The following is a 22,920-nucleotide window of genomic DNA, read 5'->3' as shown; positions in this document are numbered from 1 at the left end:
CAGCAGCACAGCGGATGTGGCAAAGGGACGTTACGTCTCCGTTCCCTCCTCAGGGAACGAGGGTTACATCCGTAACTGAGACGTTCCCTTTCATTCAGTCACTACGACGTAACGTTAGTGACTAACAAATGGGGGTCCCAATATAATCACGCCACTCAGCTGTCTTCCAGTGCCCTGCGTAAGTGCGAGTGCCCTGTCATAAGACTAGTACGGACGAAGGACTCCCACTTATCACAGGAATACCAAGATACACTGGGATGCATATTCCAGTGAGGAAATGCCAAGATGCCTACCCGTAGGGAGGACTTAGAGAGTACACATATGACCCGCTATGGGCTGCATATGGGAAAACTCTGGGGTACCCGCCGAAGGTGGATTTTTAACCCCAGGGGTGGCAGGGACTTGCCATGGGAAAGACACCTGCTCACTGAGGAGGCTTACGGTGGAAATACACGTGTGGGGGTCGCCGGAGGGGAACCAAACACACGGGGCACCTGGCCGAGCACGAGGGTCTGGGCTCGAGAGAGGGCAGACTGAACTGGTGTCAGCGTAAGACAGTGCTGGAGGAACTCAGGGCTTTCGGGAAGCTCACCTGAGGAATAATCGCACGTATCCAGTCCGTGGAGTGGAATGGCGAGCAAGTGAAGACACCTGAGCCTGGTCCATTACCGGCCACTAGTAGAGGCGAGTACATAGTCGGACACTGGCTCCACTGGGAGATTATAGAATCTGGCGAATGTGTTAGGTGTCACCCAGCCTGCAGCTCTGCAGATGTCTGTTAGCGAGGCACCGTGCGCAAGAGCCCAAGAGGAGGCCACACTCCGAGTGGAGTGGGCCCTAACCCCAAAGGGACACGGTCGACCTTGCCAGTAAGACAGTCTCTGTTTCGCGAGAGCTCTTCCCTTCCGCTCTCCACCATAACAGACAAAGAGCTGGTCTGAGGTCCTGAACACTGCGTCCTGTCTATGTAAGCGCAGAGAGCGCGTACTGGACAGAGCAGTGCCAAGGTTTGGTCTGCCCTCTACAAAGGCAGCGCTTGCAGGTTCACCACCTGGTCTCGGAACGGAGTGGTGGGAACCTTGGGCACATATCCTAGCCGGGGTCTCAGGATCACGTGAGAGTTACCCGACCCGAATTCCAGGCACGCTTCGTCAACTGAAAATGCTTGCAGGTCCCCTACCCTCTTGATGGAGGCCAATGCGGTCAGTAGCGCTGTCTTCATAGACAAGAACTTAATATCGACCGACCGCAAAGGCTCAAAAGGGGACCTATGCAGAGCATCTAAGACTACTGAGAGGTCCCAAGAGGGTACGAGTGGAGAACGAGGTGGATTTAGCTCCCCTCAGGAACTAAATGAGCAGGTCGTGCTGACTTGCCTTTTTGTCCCCCAAGAGATCGTGGTGGGCAGATATTGCGGCGACGTAAACTTTAAGGGTAAAGGGAGACAGCCTTTGCTCCAACCCTTCTTGGAGGAACGAGAGCACGGACCCGATCGGGCATTTCCAGGGGTCTTCTTGGCGGGAAGAACACCAGGTGACGAAGAGGTTCCACTTCAACGCATAGGCATGCCGAGTGGACTCTGCCCTAGTGGAAGTGATGGTAGCCACCACCGTAGGTGGTAGGGTACTCAAACCTGCGCGTCCCGTCCAGGAGCCACACGCCTGGAGGTTCCACAGGTCGGGACGCGAATGCCAAAGGGTGCCCCGTCTCTGAGTAAGGAGGCCTCAGAGGAATAGGCCAGGGAGGGGCTGTTGCAAAGAGTAAGAGTTCGGGGAACCAGGTCTGGCCGTGCCAGAACGGGGCGACCAGAAGGACCTGCTCCTTGTCCTCCCTGATCTTGCACAAGAGCTGTGCGAGAAGGCACACTGGGGGGAACGCATATTTGCATAGGTCCCGCGGCCAGCTGTGCGCCAGTGCACCCGTTCCGAGCGTACCCTCGGTCAGGGAATAGAACAGGCTGCAATGAGAAGAGTCGAGGGAGGCAAACAGATCTACCTGTGCGTTGCCGAACTGTTCCCAAATCAGCTGGACCGTCTGGGGATGGAGTCTCCATTCTCCCGGAAGTGGCTGAAGCCGTGAGAGCTCGTCGGCTGCACGGTTCAGGACTCCCGGAATATGGACAGCACGAAGGGACCTCAGGCGCTTCTGACTCCATAGAACGAGATGGCAGGCGAGTTGAGACATACGGCATATGGCCCTGGTGGTTGATGTACGCTACAACGGCCGTGTTGTCTATCCTGACCAGTACATGTTGACCCTTCAGCAACGTCCGGAAACGGAGCAGGGCGAACTGGGGTCCTGTCCAGGCTGCTTGTCCATTGCACATGGCACCCCAACCCGTGGCAGAGGCATCCGTCGATACGACAACATGCCTGGAAACTCGCTCTAAGTGCACACCGGCCCGTAGAAGTTGAGGTTCGGCCACAGGGTGAGGGTTTGCAGGCAGGCCCGAGTCACTGGGACCCGGAGCGTGCCCGAATGCCATGCCCATTAACAAAGGCAAGTCAGCAGTGACTGCGCGCGCTCGCTGGTAAGCAGCACGCACAAGGCGACCGAGTCGGAAACCATACTAAGAAAAAAGATCCTCTGCACGGGGCAGAGTCACTCTTCTCCCAGTTGACCCAAAGGCCCAGACGGGCTAAGTGCCGGAGCACTTGGACTCTGTGTTCGCACACCTGCTCTCGAGAGTGACCCAGTACGAGCCAGTTGTCGAGGTAGTTCAGGATGCGAACCCCGTGCTGCCTGAGTGGCGCAAGGGCTGCCTCGATAGACTAAGTGGAGTCACGAGGGGACAGAGCTGGCCCGAATGGGAGGATTGCGTACTGAATGTCCGCCCCTCAAAGCAAACCATAGGAATGGTCCGTGTCGAGGAAGGAGACATGGAAGTCAGCAGCCTTCAGGACGATCGCTGCAACCAATCTACCGGACGAACGCGTCCGAGGAGGCGTTCGCTACCAACATCCTGAACGGAAACCTGTGAAGGGATCGGTTCAGGATGGGCAGGTCCAGGATTGGCCGTAACCCACTGGTTTCCTAGGGTACAATGAAGTCAGGGCTGAGGAAGCCGGACTTCATTCCGGCTGGAGGGACAGGCTCGATCGCACCCTTTGCCAGTAGGGTGGCAACCTCTGCACGCATGACTGGGGCCTTTTATTGGCCCCCACCATGGAGCGCAGACTCCCCAGAAGCGAGGAGGAGCCTGTGCGAACCGAATTGTGTAGCCGAGCCTGATGGTCTTCGCGACCCAGCAGACAGTCCCTGAAGCTGTAACCAGGCTCCCAGGAACTGACCAGCGGGGTCACTCGAACCACAGACGTAACCCAGGTGGGGCAGCGTGACTGGCCCGGACATGGGAGGCGTAGCGTCCCGGTGTGGGGGCACAGTCAGCAGCTGTGTCCTGACAGAGGAGACCAGGGAAGGATGCACGTTCCACTGGGGTCTGCTTTGAGAGGAGGCTGGTGACAGAGAGGGACGAGAGCGGTGCGGCGCGGGGGGCGGCACACATTGCCATCACCGGTCTCTGGGACCTCAGAGATGGGGAAACCAGTTCTTTCCAAGTGCCGCCAGCCCGGGGGCCAGCAGCAGAAGGATTTTCCCCCAGCCCTCCACCATGCTACCATCCCCTGGAAAGAACTGGGACCCATCTCTAAATTTGTCCACCTCCAGCCTGGCGTTTAACCAGACCGGGGAGCGGACTAGGCGTCATCCTGCAACCAGCTCCACGGAGCGGCCCAGGTGAAAGCTGCTGCTGGGGCCGGGCGGGAGGGCCCCCTTGGCGGTGAGCGAACTGAGGCGACTGAGCCGGCGGCTGGGTGCAGCAGCTAGCCGCTGGGGCAGTACGTGTTACAGCCTCAGTCTGCTCTGGGGCGGCTGAGAACCGTTGGGCGCAGTTCTCAGCCACGCCGCCGAAGAGGCCAGCCTGGGATATGGGCGAGTTGAGGAGGCGGGCTCACTCAACCCCCCCACATCACCAGGTAAGGCCAGGTGTTTCTCCCGGACCACAGCTGTGGACATCGCCCGACCGAGGGAGCGTGTTGCCACCTTCACCGCCCAGAGGGCGGGATCGGTGGCTGCACGCAGCTCATAGAAGAGCCCTGGGTCGGCTCCACCCTTGTGCATGTGCAAAGGGGCGGCGGCCTGCCTGTAGCTCTGCAGGACCACGCCACCGAAGTAGACGAGCCCACAGGCTTTGGGAGGGTGCTTAGGACAGCCACGCCACGTCAAAGCCCTCTGTGGACACCCTAGTGCGCAACAGAGAATTCAACAGTGGAGGGGGGGGGGGGCAGTGTACCATAGGCCGCGGCCCCATCAAGGGCAGAGAAGGCGGAGGAGGCCACCAAACGGTCGCGGGAAGCACGGGGACTTCCGCGTGATCTCCTCATGCACCTCGGGAGCGAAAGGCATTGGGGGCGGGGCCCAACAGCAAAAACCAATCGCGCAACCACGAGCACTCGCGACAGGGTGGAGTTCCACACCAGTGCGAGACTCGCGGCTGCCCGAGATAACACGGCTGTCAACTCTAGGTCGGATCAGGCAGCGCTGGCACACCCGAAGGCGGAGCACAACCTAATCATCATCCCCAAAGGACTCCAGCCCACCTTGGGATGCGGCGATCGACATCAAAGTGCTATCTGGAGTGTGAACGAAACGAACGAGGCGTCAGAGACGGGCCGCTGCTTCAGTCCAGCACTCGCGGAAAGCGATGTGCGAGAGGGGGCGTGGCCCAAGGACCACGCACCGCCCTCAGGTCACCTTGGCCACCAGCCAAAGTACCATCTCACTCTGGGACGGTAGATTGGGGAGTGGCAGAAGGGACTCTCTCTCCACACGAAAAAATTATAAATGTAAAAAAAGAAGTCGGCTAAGTTCTTCAAAAGCAGAGCAAATCATATTTTTCAATAAAAGATTGATTGATTCAGATTGATTCGAAGCTTCGAAACAATATGGCACATTTGCTTCAACTGTTTCAGAGCTTCACGAAGCCTCGGTCTGCCCATCACTATCTGAGGCTGACAAAGGCTTTGATGCATGTCTTCAGCGCTCGTGAATGCCGTAAACCCGATTCTGCAGCAGCCGATGCAATCTGCTGTTCGCGCCGTGCTGAATGAACTCTGTATCTTCCAGCTGCACACACTCTACGTACTTTCATAATAAGAGTCCCTGCTATGGTTAGCGCGATATTGCTCTGACATTCTCTCACTCAAGTGGCCTTTTGCACATTACTGAATACTGAATTGGGTTGAGTGTCCCAATATTACAGTTTTTTTAGCATAAGACTTTTGCTTGAAATATTGTTTCTTATTTTGGCAGATAATTGAGCTTGTTTTAAGCAAAAACTCACTTCATTTTTATTTTTTCCCCCAGAAAATTGTACTTATTTAGTAACTGAATCTTGATTTAAGAATCTTTAGATATTTGGACTGGAAACAATAAAAAAAATACTAAATAAGAAGAGCATTTTTTTGCAGTGTAGTCAAATAGTTTGATCATTTAAAATATAATAGGCCTTTGTTGACTACATTCTAAATAAACTACAACAAAATGTATTTCCTTTGTCCTGTTGCTTAGCTCCATCTCAGTCACATACCTGAGGCTCCATCATTATGCGGCTCATTATGCGTTCTTTTGTTCTCTCAGGTGTGATACCCAGCATTATTCATTGTCGTTCACGCCTCCTCACATACTGCCTTTATAAAGAAAATGATTCTCACATCTGTTTGAGCAAAAACTCTAGGCAACAACACCCATTAGTCAAAAGTCTTGTGGACATGTCTATTGTGTGTTTTGAGGCATTAATTAAAAAAAAAAAAACTCCAAAAACCACGCATCAATATTATTATCTGAAAAATACAAGCCTGTACATACATGTTGCTCACATATTATGGTAGCCCAGTTTGTGCTAAATACATTGTAATTAAACTTTTGCCATTAATATGTTTATAAGCAACTGAAAAAAGCACAAATGTCAGAGTATGTCAAAACTTCTAAAGGGCCCCAAAACAGCCCAGACTTCTAGGGGTTAATGAAGTGGTCAAATAATTTCTGACGCACTCAATGTCTTTGACATATTGTGCATCTTTGAACTTCATAATCAGTATAGCCTAGACTAAATTTAAAAATAACATTATAATATTTAAATATAAATATGAAACAAAATACATTGTTTAATGGCTACAAGTATAGTAAGCTACAGTACAGAGAAATGTCATGTCGGAGCGGGATTTGAGTGAACAGTGTTTTCCCGGTGAACGGATCATGAGCGGAGCGCGTCTGTATAGAGCAGATTGAGCTGAGCGTTCGACAAAAGTGCATTATTGTTACTTAGCAACAGCATTATTTGACAAAAGCTGTCCAATCCGTTACAAGGAATGTTTTAATTAGTAACCAATAAAAATATGTTTTATAATCCACACGCCACTGTGGTTGGTATACAGGGCAAAGTCACCCGCCACTTTGAAAAAGTACCCGCCATTGGCTGGTGGCGGTTGCTAATTTCCCACCCTGAGTATGGCCATGTATGACGTCATAAAGGACTGAACTCCTTATATGGGCACTTCTTCCAGATGAGAACACACACACACACACACACACACACACACACACACACACACACACACACACACACACACACACACACACACACACACACACACACACACACACACACACACACACACACACACACACACACACATCACCCAGAGATAGAGCAAGAGTGCATCCACCAACAGCTTCGTTTGGGTTACGGGAGCCGTCGCTGGCGTTGTGTTTTTAGACACAGGATTAACAATGTTCCCAAATAACCCAGCGTTAAGGGAACAGTGGATGCAGTTTGTGTTTCCGGAGTTCTGCAAGTGTGTGTGTTTGTTCCCGGTAATGAGTGGAAACCACAGGCAGTGAGACTGAGACTGGCAGAAACTAACCCTTTAAAATAGAAAGCCACTACTTTAGATTGTAATCATATTTCACAATATTACTGTTTTTTCTGTATATTTGATCAAATGCAGTCTTGGTGAGCATGAGAGACTTCTTTCAAAAATTCTGACCAGTACTGTATGCATATATGAAATGTGTACATTTTTCAATATTAATTGTCTCTAATGTTCTCCAGGTGTTTTTGGGCATTGCACACAAACACAAACCTCAGGTGACTGATGTATTTTATAGTAATATGTTACCTTAGTATTTTCCTCCTGGTCTGACATTTCTTACTAATCAGAATGTCTAAAATCCACTAACTCTTTGTGCATTGATCATTTCTACAGATATCAGCTCAGTGATTGACAAATATAAGGAGCTGATCTGCAGTGAGTATCAGTATGTGAGCGAGTATAACTCACTGCCTGGTGAACAGGTGCTGCTGTCTGAGCGCTTCACACAGCCGCTGATCATTCAGAGCCACAGAGATCAGAAAGAGAGAGAAGAAGACATCCGCTGCAGCTCCAGGAGCAGTGATCAATCTGTCCGTCTGAACGATCTGTTTGATCCAGATAACCGCAGAATCAGCCCTAGAGCTGTTATACTGCAGGGGAACTCTGGGAACGGGAAATCCTTCACTGTGCAGAAGATCATGAAGGACTGGGCATCTGGTGACCTCTACAAACAGCGCTTCAAAATCGTGTTCCACTTAAAGTGTAAGGAAATAAATCACAAGGAAATAAATCGCAGGTCTGGAGAAAAGAGTTTGGTGGAGATCTTGAGCTACAGCTGCAGCTTAACATCAGATCAGATCTCACAGGTTTTACAGGAGACGCCAGAGAAGATGCTTTTCATCGTTGACGGATTTGACGAGCTGAGACTCACTCAGGACGATCATCCCAAGTCTCCACACACTGCCCTGAATAAAAGAGCCCCACCTGAGGTCACTCTTTGTGCCCTTTTGAGGGGTCGAATCCTGCCAGAGTCCTTCCTGCTGGTCACCACCAGATCTACAGCTACAGACACACTGAGTAAACTGCTCAAAACACCTCAGAGATTCACTGAGATCATGGGGTTTTCAAGTAAAGGGGTTGAGAAGTACTTCCAGGGATTCTTCCGGAATGAGGAATTCTTCAGGAAGGCTTATGATTATGTGAAGGCAAATGAAACCCTCATCACCGCCTGCTCCATCCCTGTTATCTGCTGGATCATCTGCACGGTTATGCGAGAGAGATTCAGTGACGGTTCAGATTTAACAAGCGGCCTTGAAACCACGACCTCTATCTACGCTGACTTTGTGTCCACTCTACTGGAGCATCACTGCCCGGATTCGATTCAGGACGTCCTGGCCCTGCTGAGGAGTCTGGGTCAGCTGGCAGAGAAAGGGATGCTGGAACAGCAAGTCTTGTTGGATGAGGAGATGGTTAATGAAACGGTTGCAGACCCTGCTGACAGTCCGTTCCTGAGTAAGTTCCTCTTTAAGAGGAGAGTCCACCTGGAGACGATGTTCAGTTTCATGCATCTCAGCTTTCAGGAGTTCTTCACTGCTCTTTATTACGTCTCACTGGATGGAAACGAGTTTGAGGAGAAATTCACAAACGTGTGTTTGAAGGGACAATTTGCAGCTGTGGTGAAGTTTCTTTTCGGTCTAATGAATGAGGAAGTTAGGCACACACTTAAGAGGAAACACGGTGTGTGTGTTCATCCAAACACACAGAACATTCTGAAAGACTGGCTCTTCCAACGCAGGGATTCTCTCGAGACTCTTCATCATCTCTTTGAGCTCCATGAAGAAAGCTTTGTGAAAGAAGTTCTGAACGTAAAGAGTGAAGTTTCGGTTAAGTCTACACCTCTAAGAATAATAGACTGCTGGGCGCTGCTGTACTGCGGTCAGTGCTGTCAGAGCATGAAACAACTGAGTCTCTATGGATGCGATTTAACATCTGAAAAACTGGCTATGATCCTGCCTGTACTCCACAAGTTCGAGGAATTAGAGTAAGTATCCAAAACAAACCCTCAGTGAACTCAAAAAGTAGGTATAAAAAGTAGACAAATCCCTTTTAAAATTGCAACTTTTTGAGATGTAAAAAAAATTACATCAGTAAAATCATGTCAGATCTTTGCATAAACAGGCACACCGAAACTGGTTTCAGATCTTGAAACCAATAAAAGGAAACTTAAAGGGGAGGGGGGGGGGGGTGCATAAACAGGCTCACCTTTTTAAAATGGAGCGTGTTACTACACACATTAGTGAAAGAATGGGTCGCTCTCAGGAGCTCAGTGAACTCAGGAGCTCAGTGAACTCAAGCGTGGTACCGTGATTGGTTGCCACCTGTGCAATAAGTCCATTCGGGACATTTCCTCACTACTAAATATTCCACGCTCAACTGTTAGTGGGATTATAACAAAGTGGAAGCGATTGGGAACAACAACAACTCAGCCACGAAGTGAAATCACAGAGCAGGGTCAGCGCATGCTGAGGGTCACAGAAGTCGCCAACTTTCTGCAGAGTCAAGAGCTCCAGACCTCCAAACTTCTGTGGCCTTCAGATGAGCTCAAGAACAGTGTGTAGAGCTTCATGGAATGGGTTTCCATGGCCGAGCAGCTCATCCAAGCCGCACATCATCAAGTGCAATGCAAAGCGTGAGATGCAGTGGGGTAAAGCGTGCCGCCACAGGACTCTAGAGCAGTGGAGACGTGTTCTCTGAACAGTTTGGGGACGGCCCCTTCCTGTCCCAACATGACTGCGCTCCAGTGCACAAAGAGTCTCCATAAAGACATGGATGAGCGAGTTTGGTGTGGAGGAACTGGACTGGCCTGCACAGAGTCCTGACCTCAACCTGATAGAACACCTTTGGGATGAATTAGAGCGGAGACTGAGAGCCAGGCCTTCTCGTCTGAAGCTCTTTTGCAAGGGAAAAATGGACAAATCAAGTTGTGCTAAGTTGACAGACTCTTACTCATAAAGACTGTCTGCTGTATTAAAAGTTAAATGTGTGTGTGCACACTTTTACAATCAGGTGTAAGACTTTTATATGTGTTAGTTTTTCCTTAAAAGTTTCTATTTGTTTGTTACTTGAATGTTGTTGTTTGTTTCAATAATGCATCAAAGGTGGAAAAAGATCTGACATGATTTTAAGTGCTTTAACAAAAAAAATCTGTAATTGTTACAGGGGGTGTAGACTTTTATACCCACTGTGATCAGTTGAGGTTATTGGCACCTCAGGTAAGTATGATCAAAGATGGCTGTGAAAATAAATCTGCATTGTTTATCCTTTTGATCTTTCATTCCGAAAAAATCTGAAAAATCGAACCTTTGATTTAAGTAAAAGAATTGAAATCTCATTATGAATTAAATGCTTTTCTCCAAAGCACATTGGCCATAATTTTTGGCACCCCTAGAATTGTTTATGAGTAAAATATCTCTGAAGTATATACCCATTAATATTTACATTTTTTAGCACACCAGGGTGACTATGAGCATGAAACTGTCCAGCCATGACTTCCTGTCGCACAGGAGTATAAATATGAGGAAACACATCATCATCATCACAATGAGCAAAACCACAGAATATAGTTCTGATGTGCAACTGATGAGTGTTGAGCTTCACAATATAGAAAGTGTCTGTAAAGAATCCCCATTTCCACCATCAGGGCAATAATTCAGAAGTTCAATTAACTATAGATGTTCTGAATCTGGAAGAGGACGTGTGTGTGTGTGTGTGTGTGTGTGTGTGTGTGTGTCGTCCTAATGCACGAGAGGAGGACAAACACTCTCGCAGGGTCACAGATGGGGAAGTGCAGAGATTAGTTGAGTCTTGGGGTCAGAAAGACTAAAATAATGACCAAACAGCTCCTACATCAGCTCATGGTGTTCGGGAGGGTTTGAAGAACAATCCTCCTCGCTCATCCAGACACAAACTCCAGCATATTCAGCTCAGACACGACTGGAGCTTCAGACGGACCTGCTTCTGTGGTCACATGACACTAAAACAAGAGCTTTTGGGCTGAAAACACAACAGATGGGATATAAAGACCCCATGCCCTCGGTTAAATACACCGCTGGATCTTTAATGCTGAAGCCTATTTTTTTGTTGGAGGTCCTGGACTTCTTGTTCAGACACATGGCATCATGGATTCTAGCAAATACAACAGATAAAAAATCTAAATCAACTCAGAAATGTGTGACTGAGCACAGAATGAAGGCCGTCCCAGTCCCTGAGCTGAACCCTATAGAGAACTGAAGAGAAGAGCTGGAATCTGAAGGGTCTGAGAGATTCTGTGTGGAGGAATGATCTCTGATCTCCAAACTCATCAGGCAAACAGCAAACAGTGTTTGATAAAAGGATGCCAATAATTATGGCCAACATGTTTTAGAGAAAAGCATTTATTTCGTAATGAGATTTACCCCACTTTCAATTCTTTTACTTCAATGAAAGGGTTCGATTTTTAGGATTTTTTGAATGAAATAAATGATCAAAAGGATAAACAATGCAGATTTATTTTCATAGCCATCTTTGATCATATTTACCAGAGATGCCAATAACTCTGACCGTGACTGTACCTTCCCACTTTCAACCTATATCAGAAAAAAAGCTGTTAAAGGATTAGTTCACTTCAAAATAAACATCTCCTGATCACTTCCTCACCCCATCTCCGTTGGTTCCCATTGAAGTCCATTATGTGGAGAAAAATCCTGGAATTTTTTCCACGGAAGAAAGAGAGACATCAGATAAAGAAATAAAACATCCTCATTTAAAGGATTAGTTCACTTCAAAATTAACATCTTCCGATCATTTCCTCACTGTCATGTTCTGTAGGAATACTTTGCATTTAGTTTGTTACTTTCTCCCCCTAGTGGGCATCTAGGAGTGATTCATTGTGTTCATATATAATTCTTACATTGCTTTCATTGGTTGATTTTATCACATGATGCAGTCTGATCAGGAAACAGATTAGTAGTTATATTCCATGCGGTCAGCTTGCAGCTCTAGTCACCTTATCCTGTCTCCATTTCTGTTTGTGCCTTGGGAAAGCATCACTTGTAAGATATATTTGAATTTATAGTTAATTAAATTGATACACATGCGTCATGTAAGACGTTCTGTGATGGTACTTGAATATTTATTTGTTAACATGCGAAAACTGCTATTGTATAGCCTTTCATAGTTTGTTAGTTTAGCTGTTGAGCTGCACATACCATATTTACAAGTTATTTACAGCTATAAGCATACCAGTTGAATGTAATATATGTTACAACTTTGTAGCTTAAAAGGTATATTATTTTATGTCTTAATGCATGACGTGTTTGAATAGCATTCAGTGATTGGTACTATCTTTCTGTATCATTTCAGTTATACAAAGATTCCTTCATGAGAATTACGACAACAGTAAAGAGCCATGAACTTTACTCCAGCCTCTGACTTCCTCTTGAAGACTGTTAGCTATCTGTCGATTTGTGTACAGTCACACACACTGAGGACAGAATACTCACTCCATCTCATCCAAGATGTTCATGTGTTTTGTGACATGTCCCCAGTGCAAGGAGAGGTTCAAGCTGCCACAAAACACAACCACAAGAGAGGCAGGAGCAGGGTTAACATAAATGGGGTTTTGTTTAACCAAGAATTGAGGAAGGCAAAAAGGAATCTAAACTGGAACTTAGGTTCTTCCCGGTCTGGGGTTTCCGTAACAGCCGTGTTCTCCTCGTCTGCTTGAACACTAGGCCACCTTGAAGGGGGAAGGCAGAACAAAGATCAATGTTGGTAAAGCAGAGGTTTATAAGTTTAACCGTGTCCTTCTTCTCTTCAGAATGTCTCACTGTAGGCCTTCCTTTCCTTCTGCACCCAGGACCATTCTACCTTCAATGAAGCAAAGTTCCCATATTTATACAGACATCCATTGGGCCATTATTGGCTACAGCTGTGAGTGATTCCATGCTTGGAGTGTGAACAGGTGGAAGTACTCACAGTTGATTACTTTTCCTAGTTTGGACCTACTTCTTTGTTCCTTGGCTCCTTTCTCCACCATTGGTTTGCCACACTTTCTTTTTTCAGTGGAAAAGAAATGAAGTTTTTTGAGGAAAACATTCCAGGATGTCTCCCCTCATAATGGACTTCAATGGGAACCAATGGTTGAAGGTCAAAATCAATGCAGTTTCAAAGGAAGAGCTTCAGAGGCTCTGACCGATCCCAGACGAGGAATAGGGTCTAATCTAGACAAACCATCGGACACATTCACAACACAAATACACATTTATACACTTTTTAACCTAAATTGTTCATCTTGCGCTGCTCTGCGACAACCATGGATTGCGTAATCACGTCAGAAAGGACACGTGACGTAGGCAGAACATCTTTGATGAGATGGGGTGAGGAAATGAAGTGAACTAATCCTTTAAAAGATGATGTTTTATTTATTTATCTGGCTTCATTCCTCCGATTCCAAGATTGTTGTTTGTATATATACTTTATTCTCCAGTCAAACAAGTGTAAGACAGAACGCACCGAGCGCTGAAAGGGGCAGGGCTACATGAGGTCTATAAAATCAACATGAAATATAGTCTTCATAACTGGTTATATTTGATCTTATTTTAAAGGTTGAATCCAGTATCATATTCTGATATGGTTGCTGTAGTTAATGCTGTCTTGAGAGGACGGACACTGAGCTCACAGAGGTAATGTAGGCTCACACACACAATGCTCTTTCACTGGTTTCTGTTTCTCACTTTAATATCTCAGAGACTGATTTTCTCTTTATGCCTTTGCAGAGTTAACATCATGGCACGTCTGGCTATCCCTAAATTTCTCGGGTAAAGAAAAATGTCATAATTTAATCTTTGGAGATTCTCCTCATTTGCAGTGTCAGTGACAAATGAAGCACCGGTTTTCTCTCTCAAGCTGTAAATGAGGTTTTGTTCAAAATATAAATGAAGGCTAACATTTGAGGTGTGTTTTAATGTAGAGAGATATTATAAATCAGGAAACTATTGGGTAAAATAATCCCATTCTCTTGATTCGTGCTCGGGTAAAAGTGCAATAATTCTGATTGAATGTAAACAGAAATCTCTCAAAGGACAGCAGTCATTATCAGTAATCATGATTATAACATCAATACATTCTGATTATCAGTTTAACCATTTTACAGTTTTCATTGACTATAACTAAACTAAAATCCCCAGACTAAAGAATAAAACTCGACTAAATAAAGAAATAAAAAGCAGATTAAATGAACACTAACTCATAGAGGTCATTTCTTTATTATACCAGCTCACATGCACAAATCCCTTCAATGTTTGTTTTTGACTTTTATATTTTTGTTTTTCTGTGTCTGTCTTTACGGTGGATGGATTAGGAGATTTATGACATTTAGCATCTGTGATACATCAGTGATTCTGTCAGTCAGTGAAGATCTGTCCAGGTAAAGAAAAATCCCCTTTTCAAGCATAATTTAAACTTTCATGATTCTACATTTAAATATAAATTACATATATTAGGCCTATATTATATTATTATTACATATCATATAATATTATATGTAATTAAATGCATATAAAGTAAGTATTAAGCTGCTCAATTAATCTCGATATTTTTTACTGGTAGTGATGCAATAATAGCTGGTGCCAGAGAATTGTGATATAAACTACTAACTCTGTCCTTAATTGCCTTTTAGCGTCCGTATAGAGACAGACAGAACCGGTGGATTGGTCTGTATAGACACAAGCAGATTCAGTATGAGGGAATTCACTGTCACGTTTCCACAGTCCAGTATAATTACCTTTGACTGGACAAATGTCTTTCAAGAAATTCAAGCTTGGACAGAAATGAATGATGGGAACGGAGATATGCCAATATTTTCCCTCCAATCTGTGCCTGGACTGAAGATGATGGAGCTGAGTGTGTGGAGTCTGACTGAGTGTCATGTTACTCAAATGATCTCTCTCAGTGAAAACTGCCCCAGTCTAAGAGAACTCAGGTACGACATGATCTCATGAAATCACTTGTGCATGCTCATATTATCTCATGCTAAGGTAACAAAGAAGAAATGACTTTAACTAAACAAAGCGCTGGTCAGAAATACACGGCCCTCATCAGATTTATGTCCATTCATAAGTGCAATATTACACAGTGGAACAGAATTCTGTCGCACAAGATATTGCACAGAATGCACTGTAAATGTTAATACAGTGTAAACAATGCAAACATGAGTTGACTGTATTAATGTGTGAATATGTTCATACTGTAGGATAACGTGTTTGCATGTACCAGAGGATGGACTCAGGCTTTTGCAGAAGTCACACACAAGGCCAGACTGTGAACTGACAATTGAAAGGTTAGTATTGCTTTAAGGTTTATAAATATCTCATCTCAGTTTTATTTGATGTGTTTGCTCATAATTTAGAGGAACAGCGATCAGTTAATCATGATGTAATATTAATATATTTGATATTGTTTGATTTCCCACTGACATACAAAAGCAGAAGATATAAAAGCGTGTGTGTGTGTGTGTGTGTGTGGACTGGTAATCCCTACGTTATGGGGACAAAATGTCCCCACAAAGATGGCAATATCCGAAATCCTCATCCTTGTGGGGACATTTTTAGGTCCCCATGAGGAAAACATCTTATAAATCAGACTAAGTGATGTTTTTTGAAAATGTAAAAATGCAGAATGTCTCCTGTGATGGGTAGGTTTAGGGGCAGGGGCAGTGTGTGTGTGTGTGTGATGGGTAGGTTTAGGGGCAGGGGCAGTGTGTGTGTGTGTGTGTGTGTGTGATGGGTAGGTTTAGGGGCAGGGGCAGTGTAGGGGGATAGAACATACAGTATTTACAGTATAAAACATGAAAACTCAACATGTGAGCGTGCGTGTGTGAGCGTGCGTGTGTGAGCGTGCGTGTGTGTGAGCGTGTGTGTGTGAGTGTGTGTGTTTGCTCAGGTGCGCGCAACACAGGTGAACGGCAAAATGTTGTTTGGTCAAATTTAAGCACCACACCTGTTGTAATTGCCATCATTAATGCAATAGGTGCAGATAAGATGCTTTGGCAACTATTGTGGACTATGTGTTTGATCGCAACGATCAAGTTTGCATACAAACAAGCATTACTCACCGGGAGAATTTACCAACAGCCGCTGCTACCGCATGATTTCTCCCGTGGATTTCATCTACCGGGTGAAGAGTTTACAGTCTTCCAGCAGTATGTCTGCTCGCTGTCTGAGCATCAATGGATGGCTTTCCAGTCCCATGAGAAAATCTACAGAGACCGTCTGAATACCAAACGCCAGCGCGAGAGGAACTTTGTTTCCTCGGGTGATCCGGGAAAGTGGATAACGCTAGTTAAGCTGCTACATGGGATATTCTTTAAGTACGGAGTTTTTACAGTGGTAAGCCACAGCGGGAAACCTTTTGGACTACAACTTCTGAAATAGGTGTCGAGAGTCTTGAAAAAATTCCCGGCGATACAAACATATCCTGAAGATTTAACATTGGCCGCAACAGTTCCTGGATCCGCGAACAGCTGCGCCACCTGCGGGAAAACGGACAGGAGCGACCCACAGCCGGCAGAACAAAAAGGTGAGCCGGAACAAACTTGCATATTTGTGGCAGCATAGAAGATCTAAAGCGATCCATGTCATCTTAAACAACAGTGAATATCCCGACCCTCCTCCTTGTTCTACCGACATTACAGCTATACAAACTTATAATGATAATAAATGCCAAAATCAGAGACGTGATGAGGATCTCCCACTCCCACCCTGGCATTTAAACGTGCCGCCGCTAAAGCCAACTTTTTTCCCTGAAACAACGCACTTCACAAATAAGGAAGTAGAGACTGTTTTAAATCACCTCCCTAACAACAAAGCCAGTGGTAAGGATGGTGTGACATATTAGACTTTTAAAACTACGCAGTCATGTCAGATTTTAACAACTGTCTATAATGTCTGTTTGGAAAATAAGAGAGTACCAGATTCATGGAAAGGAGCACTCATTCATCGTATTCCAAAAAAAGACAACATCCCTGATGATCCATCGACATGGAGGGATATATCCCTCCTCCCTACCATCTATAAGGTGTTCATGAAATGCATACTGGCCAGAGTTCTGCCCTGGTTGGTGGAAGCTGACATCCTCTCCACCAAGCAAAAGGCATACATCAATAGGCAAGGTATGAACGAGCATGTGTTCTGCCTAAAAACAGGGATAGATGACTTTAAGCATGAATCATGTAAACTGTACTCAGTCTTTCTAGACTTTAGAGATGCATTTGGAACTTTATCTCATAATGTCATGATCAGCTCATTGGAGGAAATACAGCTACCTCAACTGTTCATCGACATAGTGAAGGATGTATATAGAGGTTCCTTTATTGAAGTAATCTGTGGAGAACAGCTCACTCGCCCAACACCACTTCAGATAGGCATTAAAACGGGCTGCCCTTGGAGTGCGATTCACTTTATAATTGCCACCAACCAATGGTTAAAGTGGATGTGTCAATGTGCCCCCCCGGCAACAGCCACATATGGTGGCCACAGCTACCCGCTAACATCTACAGCTACCCGCTAACATCTACAGCTTGCCGCTAACATCTACAGCTTGCCGCTAACATCTACAGCTACCCGCTAACATCTACAGCTGCCCGCTAACATCTACAGCTACCCGCTAACATCTACAGGTGCCCGGCGAACTCTCCTGGACTTACACCAACATCACCAAAAACCTGGACTGGATTGAGCCTTCAGGGGAAACTGGCCTGTCTCTCCTGTGCTGATAACTCTCTCTCTCTCTCTTGTGCTGATCTCTCTCTCTCTCTCTCTCTCTCTCTCTCTCCTGTGCTGATCACTCTGTCTCTCACTCTCTCTCTCTCCTGTGCTGATCACTCTGTCTCTCTCTCTCTCTCTCTCTCTCCTGTGCTGATCACTCTGTCTCTCACTCTCTCTCTCTCCTGTGCTGATCACTCTGTCTCTCACTCGTTTCTTAAGAACACTGCACTCAGTGAGGACATCGTCACCTTCACAGTAAAAGCAAGATTGCAAGTTCTTCCTACCAGACTCAACCTTTCCATCTGGTTTCCTGCAACCCAGGTCCCTCACTGTCTACATCACAGCACAGAACAGATCACTGACACACACACACACACACACACACACACACACACACACACACACACACACACACACACACACACACACAGATCACTGAGACACTGACACACACACACACACACACACACCACAGAACAGATCACTGAGACACTGCCACACACACACACACACACACACACAGATCACTGAGACACTGCCACACATTCTGAACGGCTGCCATGTTTACAAAGGAATGTACATCGCACGCCACGACAGAATAGTGGACCTTAAAGTGAAAGACGTATCAATACATCTCTCACCTTCAGTAAAAACATATAAACACTCTAGTGTAAAAGCATCCATGTTCCAGCATGGCAATGGTAACTCTGATGCTTTCTCACATCTGTCTGCTAACACACCAGATGTGCCTGTGGTTAATGAGGAGCTCAGTGAGGTGTTCATTCATGCACTTTTGACTCTAGCATGGAGGAAGCCTTAATGACCAAGGTCATTAAATACCAGCCGCTCTTAAACACCATCTCAGAGATCGGTTATCGGGGCAGACTACTCGTGTTCGTATTCGGCAGCTTAGGCTGGTGGTAAAAGGGCTTCAACAAATTGGGATGCCCAAAAAGAGGGCCAAACGGCTGGCGAAGTACTGTGCCCTGTCTGCTATCATAGGCAGCCGCCATATATGAGGAGACGCTGCTACTTATACCCATAACCCCTGAGAGATGTGAAGATCTGTGTGTGTGTGTGTGTGTGTGTGTGTGTGTGTGTGTGTGTGTGTGTGTGTGTGCGCGCACGCCACTGGGCCATGATTTTGTACATGTAATTTAACTGCACCTATAATGTTTATGTCCCTGTAAATCATTTCTTTTAAGTGGACTTAAATAAAATGTTAAAGTGAGTGTGAGTGTGCGTGAGTGTGCGTGAGTGTGTGTGAGTGTGCGTGAGTGTGCGTGAGTGTGCGTGAGTGTGCGTGAGTGTGTGTGAGTGTGTGTGAGTGTGTGTGAGTGGAGAGCTTATTGAGGAGAGGTGTGCTATATCTTTTCTAAGCAATCAGGCGTACAATGTTTGTTTTTGGCGGGCGAAAAATTGTCAGAATAAGTCCCCATAGACTTAATATGGAGAAGAGGTTTGTGTGATCATATCTCCGCCTCAGAACATCACAGAGACTTGAGGCTGGGCTCATTTGAATCGACCTATCAAGCAGCTAATAATTAGTAACATTCAAACTTCATAGCCATGTCCTAGAAACCAGTTACAGCACCCTAGCAACCGTATATCAACATTAACAAGCCATATCTCAGCACCAGAGCATTGTAGAAATAAAGAGTTGGGCTCTTTTGACTCAGATTGGCAAATAGTCTTTAAAATATCACCTCATAAACTGTATAGCCACACCCTAGCAACCATTTAGAGCACCCTAGAAACCGTATTGCAACATAAAGAAGCCATATCTCAGCTCCACAACATCGTACCGGATGGCGAGTTTTGCCACGGCAAGCACCACTCACATTTTCTCACAAATTATTTTGTGGTGGAAAACAAGCTTCCATCATTTCCTGTATTCTGATGCCTTTTAATTAAACAATTGCTTTCATAGCATAAAACAGTTCCCAAATACCTGACACAAAATGAACACTGCAACAAAAGTCACAAATACAGTTTCCTGTCCCCTAACCTTTAACCTACCCATCACTGAATAATTATGTGTTATTTATAAGTTTGGTTCCTCATGGACAACAAAACAAGGTTAGCTGGTATTACTACCAGCTAACCTTGTATATATATATATATATATATAATACAGGTGCTGGTCATATAATTAGAATATCATTGACATCAAGTTGATTTTTTTTCACTAATTCCATTCAAAAAGTGAAACTTGTATATTATATTCATTCATTACACACAGACTGATATATTTCAAATGTTTATTTCTTTTAATTTTGATGATTATAACTGATGACTTTAATCTAAATTAATCTATGCCCACCACTAATATATATACACTGTAAAAGATACTCCTCATAAAATACATCAGCACATCTCCGTGTTATTTGCTACAAACAGGATAAAGTGTTCATTCCTACATGGGAGAAGTCATCATCGTAAAATCTCTCTGAATGGTGGGGTCTTTTCCATGGAGGAGTTGCGACCGTAAGTTGACCGTCTCCACACACACCTGCTGATTTTCTTGCAGTCCATTTCCTCAGAAACACTTGTGTAAAGATTCAGTGAAGTCTTGTGCATGTGTTCACACAGGCCTTTCATGAGCCGTTCTATGAGCATAAAGAAACATGTTATATTTGAATGAATATTTTTTTGTTTATATGGCAATCTTTTAAAAGCATGTGTTTAGTTAGATTTTAATTAGGGCTGACAATCGATTACAAATTGTAATCTTCACGGTGTATGATGTCATCACGTCGGAGAGGTCACATGATGTAGGTGGAAGTGCCGACCCAGTGCCGAAAAACTCCATCTCATGTTCTCCTCCAGCTTTAAAACATCGTTGTTTCACCTTTATTTGTGCAAAGGGCGTTTGATTTAGTCTTTGCACGTTAGTTTTAACACTGGGTCGGCACTTCCACCTACATCACGTGACCTTTCCGTCGTAATGACATCATACACTGTGAAGAAGAACAACACAGAGGTCGAGCATTTGAGGTTAAAGTAAATAAATGTGTATTTGTGTTGTAAATGTGTCTGATGGTTTGTCTAGATCAGACCCTATTCCTCCTCTGGGATCGGTCAGAGCCTCTGAAGCTCTTCCTCTGAAACTGCATTGATTTGGACCTTCAACCGTTGGTTCCCATTGAAGTCCATTATGTGGAGAAAAATCCTGGAATGTTTTCCTCAAAAAACTTAATTTCTTTTCCACTGATGGGATGGGGTGAGGAAATGATCAGGAGATGTTAATTTTGAAGTGAACTAATCTTTAATGTCAGTAGGCTTGCTACGATAGTCTGTGTTGCTGGTGTTCACGGTGTGCACAACCCTAGCGCGTTTTCAGTTCAGTTTTCAGTTTCGTTATGAAAGCCAGAGCGGTCGTGTGCATGTAACTTTCGGTTAGATAGAATCAGTGATTTAAAAGCCCCTGCCGGTGATACCGGTATTACCGGTCTTGTTACACGTCGATTAAACAGTGGGAAAATTTCCTCACCGTCACATCCCTAAATGTCAGAATTATATTTTTTTCCTCACAAGAAGCAAAAATTTATTTGCTTATAAATCACTGGGTAAATTTCTTCCTGATCTCAAAATAACATCTCATGTCTTTATTTTTAGGCCCTTTATTCCACTTTAAGCCACAGACTGAAAACTAGGAGTGAACTGAGCGACTGTCCTCAGACCTGTGGATGGAGATTTGGAGCGTTGTTTGAATTAGCCTCTTTTCACTAAAACTATGTAAATGTGATGATATAACTTATATCATGTATAAAAAAAATGAAGTTGATACTTGATTTTATGCACCTGAACCCAACTTGGTTTTGTATATCTACACTGTTTTTATATAATTCTCAGGATAAGCATGTTAATTGTAAAACATATATGTATAATCTCGTTAAGCGATAGGATATATAAGGGGTGTATTATTTTTAATTATGCGTTAAAGATTGCTTTAATCTGTTGATTTGATTCAGAATTATGTTTTACTCTTAGAAGGTACAGTATCATACAGAGAACATGACGTCATGAGGAGCGGGAACTGGCGAATTGTTAGTTAAAGATAAAGAATTGTAAAGTCTTATGCTGCATTCACACCGAAATAGAAATAGACGTGCGTTCAATTCGCTCCAGGAGAAATATGTCATAAAACACCACTCAGCCTCTTTTCATTTTCATTAAAAATATATATTAAACATTAATAACCACACAAATGTGGCCCAGGGAACTACATTATCTTCACTGCATGTATATTTAAATATCCTTAAAAAATAAAGTTATGAAACTTCTCTTTGCTCAGTCAAAACGATTTGGCAGACAACAAATTATAGATTCATGAGAGCAAAGATCGCCCGATGCACCACTACAGGACATCAGAGCCAACGGCAAACGGCAGAAGGACTGGCCGAGGAAAGGCTGCCTTCGCCGGGGTTATGAGCAGTGATTGCCCGGTGATCGCCTGGATCTCACAACTCCAAAAACACAAGAATTTTTTTTCAAATAGGCGCTCTCTTTATAAAAAAAACACAGATTTGAGCTTTAAACAACTACATTCTCATCTGAAAAAGTCGTAAAACTACATTTTGTGTACATTTTAAATTTTGTGACACAATAGTAGTATTTTTAAATTATGCAGGGTTTCTCATCACGTCACTTTACCATGTGACAGCAGCGAGCAGGCTCCTGATTGGTTAACGCAGCACGAATTGACGGCAAAGTTAAAAATTTTCAACTCGGGCGTCAGACACGAATTTGCTTCAAAACGTGAATGCACAAAATCACCACTCAATTCGCGTCATTCGCGCAAACTGGACCTCCAGACGTGGGTCAACGCGCCTTTCCATTGACTTAACATTGAAATCACTCGCGCCAGACGCTCTATTAGCGCTTGGTGTGAACGCAGCATAATGTTTTAAGAGCAGGTTGAGAAGGAAAGAAGAACAGTGTTCAAACGTTTATTAGTTTACAAATAATGTGTTATGAATGCAGGTCTGATTTAGGATTGCTGTATGTCAAGTTGCCTAGAGATTTGACTTCTGTAGATGTTTCTTAGACAGTTTGCTTTTTGACATGAACTCTGGCTTTGTAAAAGACATTAAACTACAGCTTAGGTGATGATTTAAGTTTATCTTAAAGGGGTCATGAACTGTTTTATTGTTTTATAATGTTTTCTGTAGTGCACTTATAATGTTAGTATGATTTTTACATCAAAAACGATTTTGAAATAAAAGCATTTTTCCTACACTCTG

The 22,920-nt window shown here is 44.6% G+C and overlaps 1 protein-coding gene across 2 annotated transcripts in view; it reads left to right on the top strand.

Moving 5' to 3' along the window:
* LOC307143531 (NACHT, LRR and PYD domains-containing protein 1 homolog) overlaps positions 1–22,920 on the top strand; it is a 37,130-nt gene extending 14,210 nt beyond the window's left edge. The window contains exons 4-12 of one of the 2 annotated variants that reach the window (XM_079845189.1): positions 7,112–7,147; positions 7,266–8,913; positions 13,517–13,594; positions 13,688–13,729; positions 14,272–14,337; positions 14,590–14,892; positions 15,163–15,249; positions 20,075–20,161; positions 21,293–22,920. In XM_079845189.1, coding sequence (XP_079701315.1) covers positions 7,112–7,147; positions 7,266–8,913; positions 13,517–13,594; positions 13,688–13,729; positions 14,272–14,337; positions 14,590–14,892; positions 15,163–15,249; positions 20,075–20,161; positions 21,293–21,311 — 2,366 coding nt within the window. In that variant the 3' untranslated portion in view covers positions 21,312–22,920. Of the gene's footprint in view, positions 1–7,111; positions 7,148–7,265; positions 8,914–13,516; positions 13,595–13,687; positions 13,730–14,271; positions 14,338–14,589; positions 14,893–15,162; positions 15,250–17,893; positions 17,953–20,074; positions 20,162–21,292 lie in introns of those variants that run through there. The other variant, XM_079845190.1, reaches the window with a different exon arrangement.

This window comes from Gobio gobio (assembly GCF_949357685.1).
Source record: "Gobio gobio genome assembly, chromosome: 19".
NCBI lineage: Eukaryota > Metazoa > Chordata > Actinopteri > Cypriniformes > Gobionidae > Gobio > Gobio gobio.
This window is presented reverse-complemented; position numbering and strand designations above follow the sequence as displayed.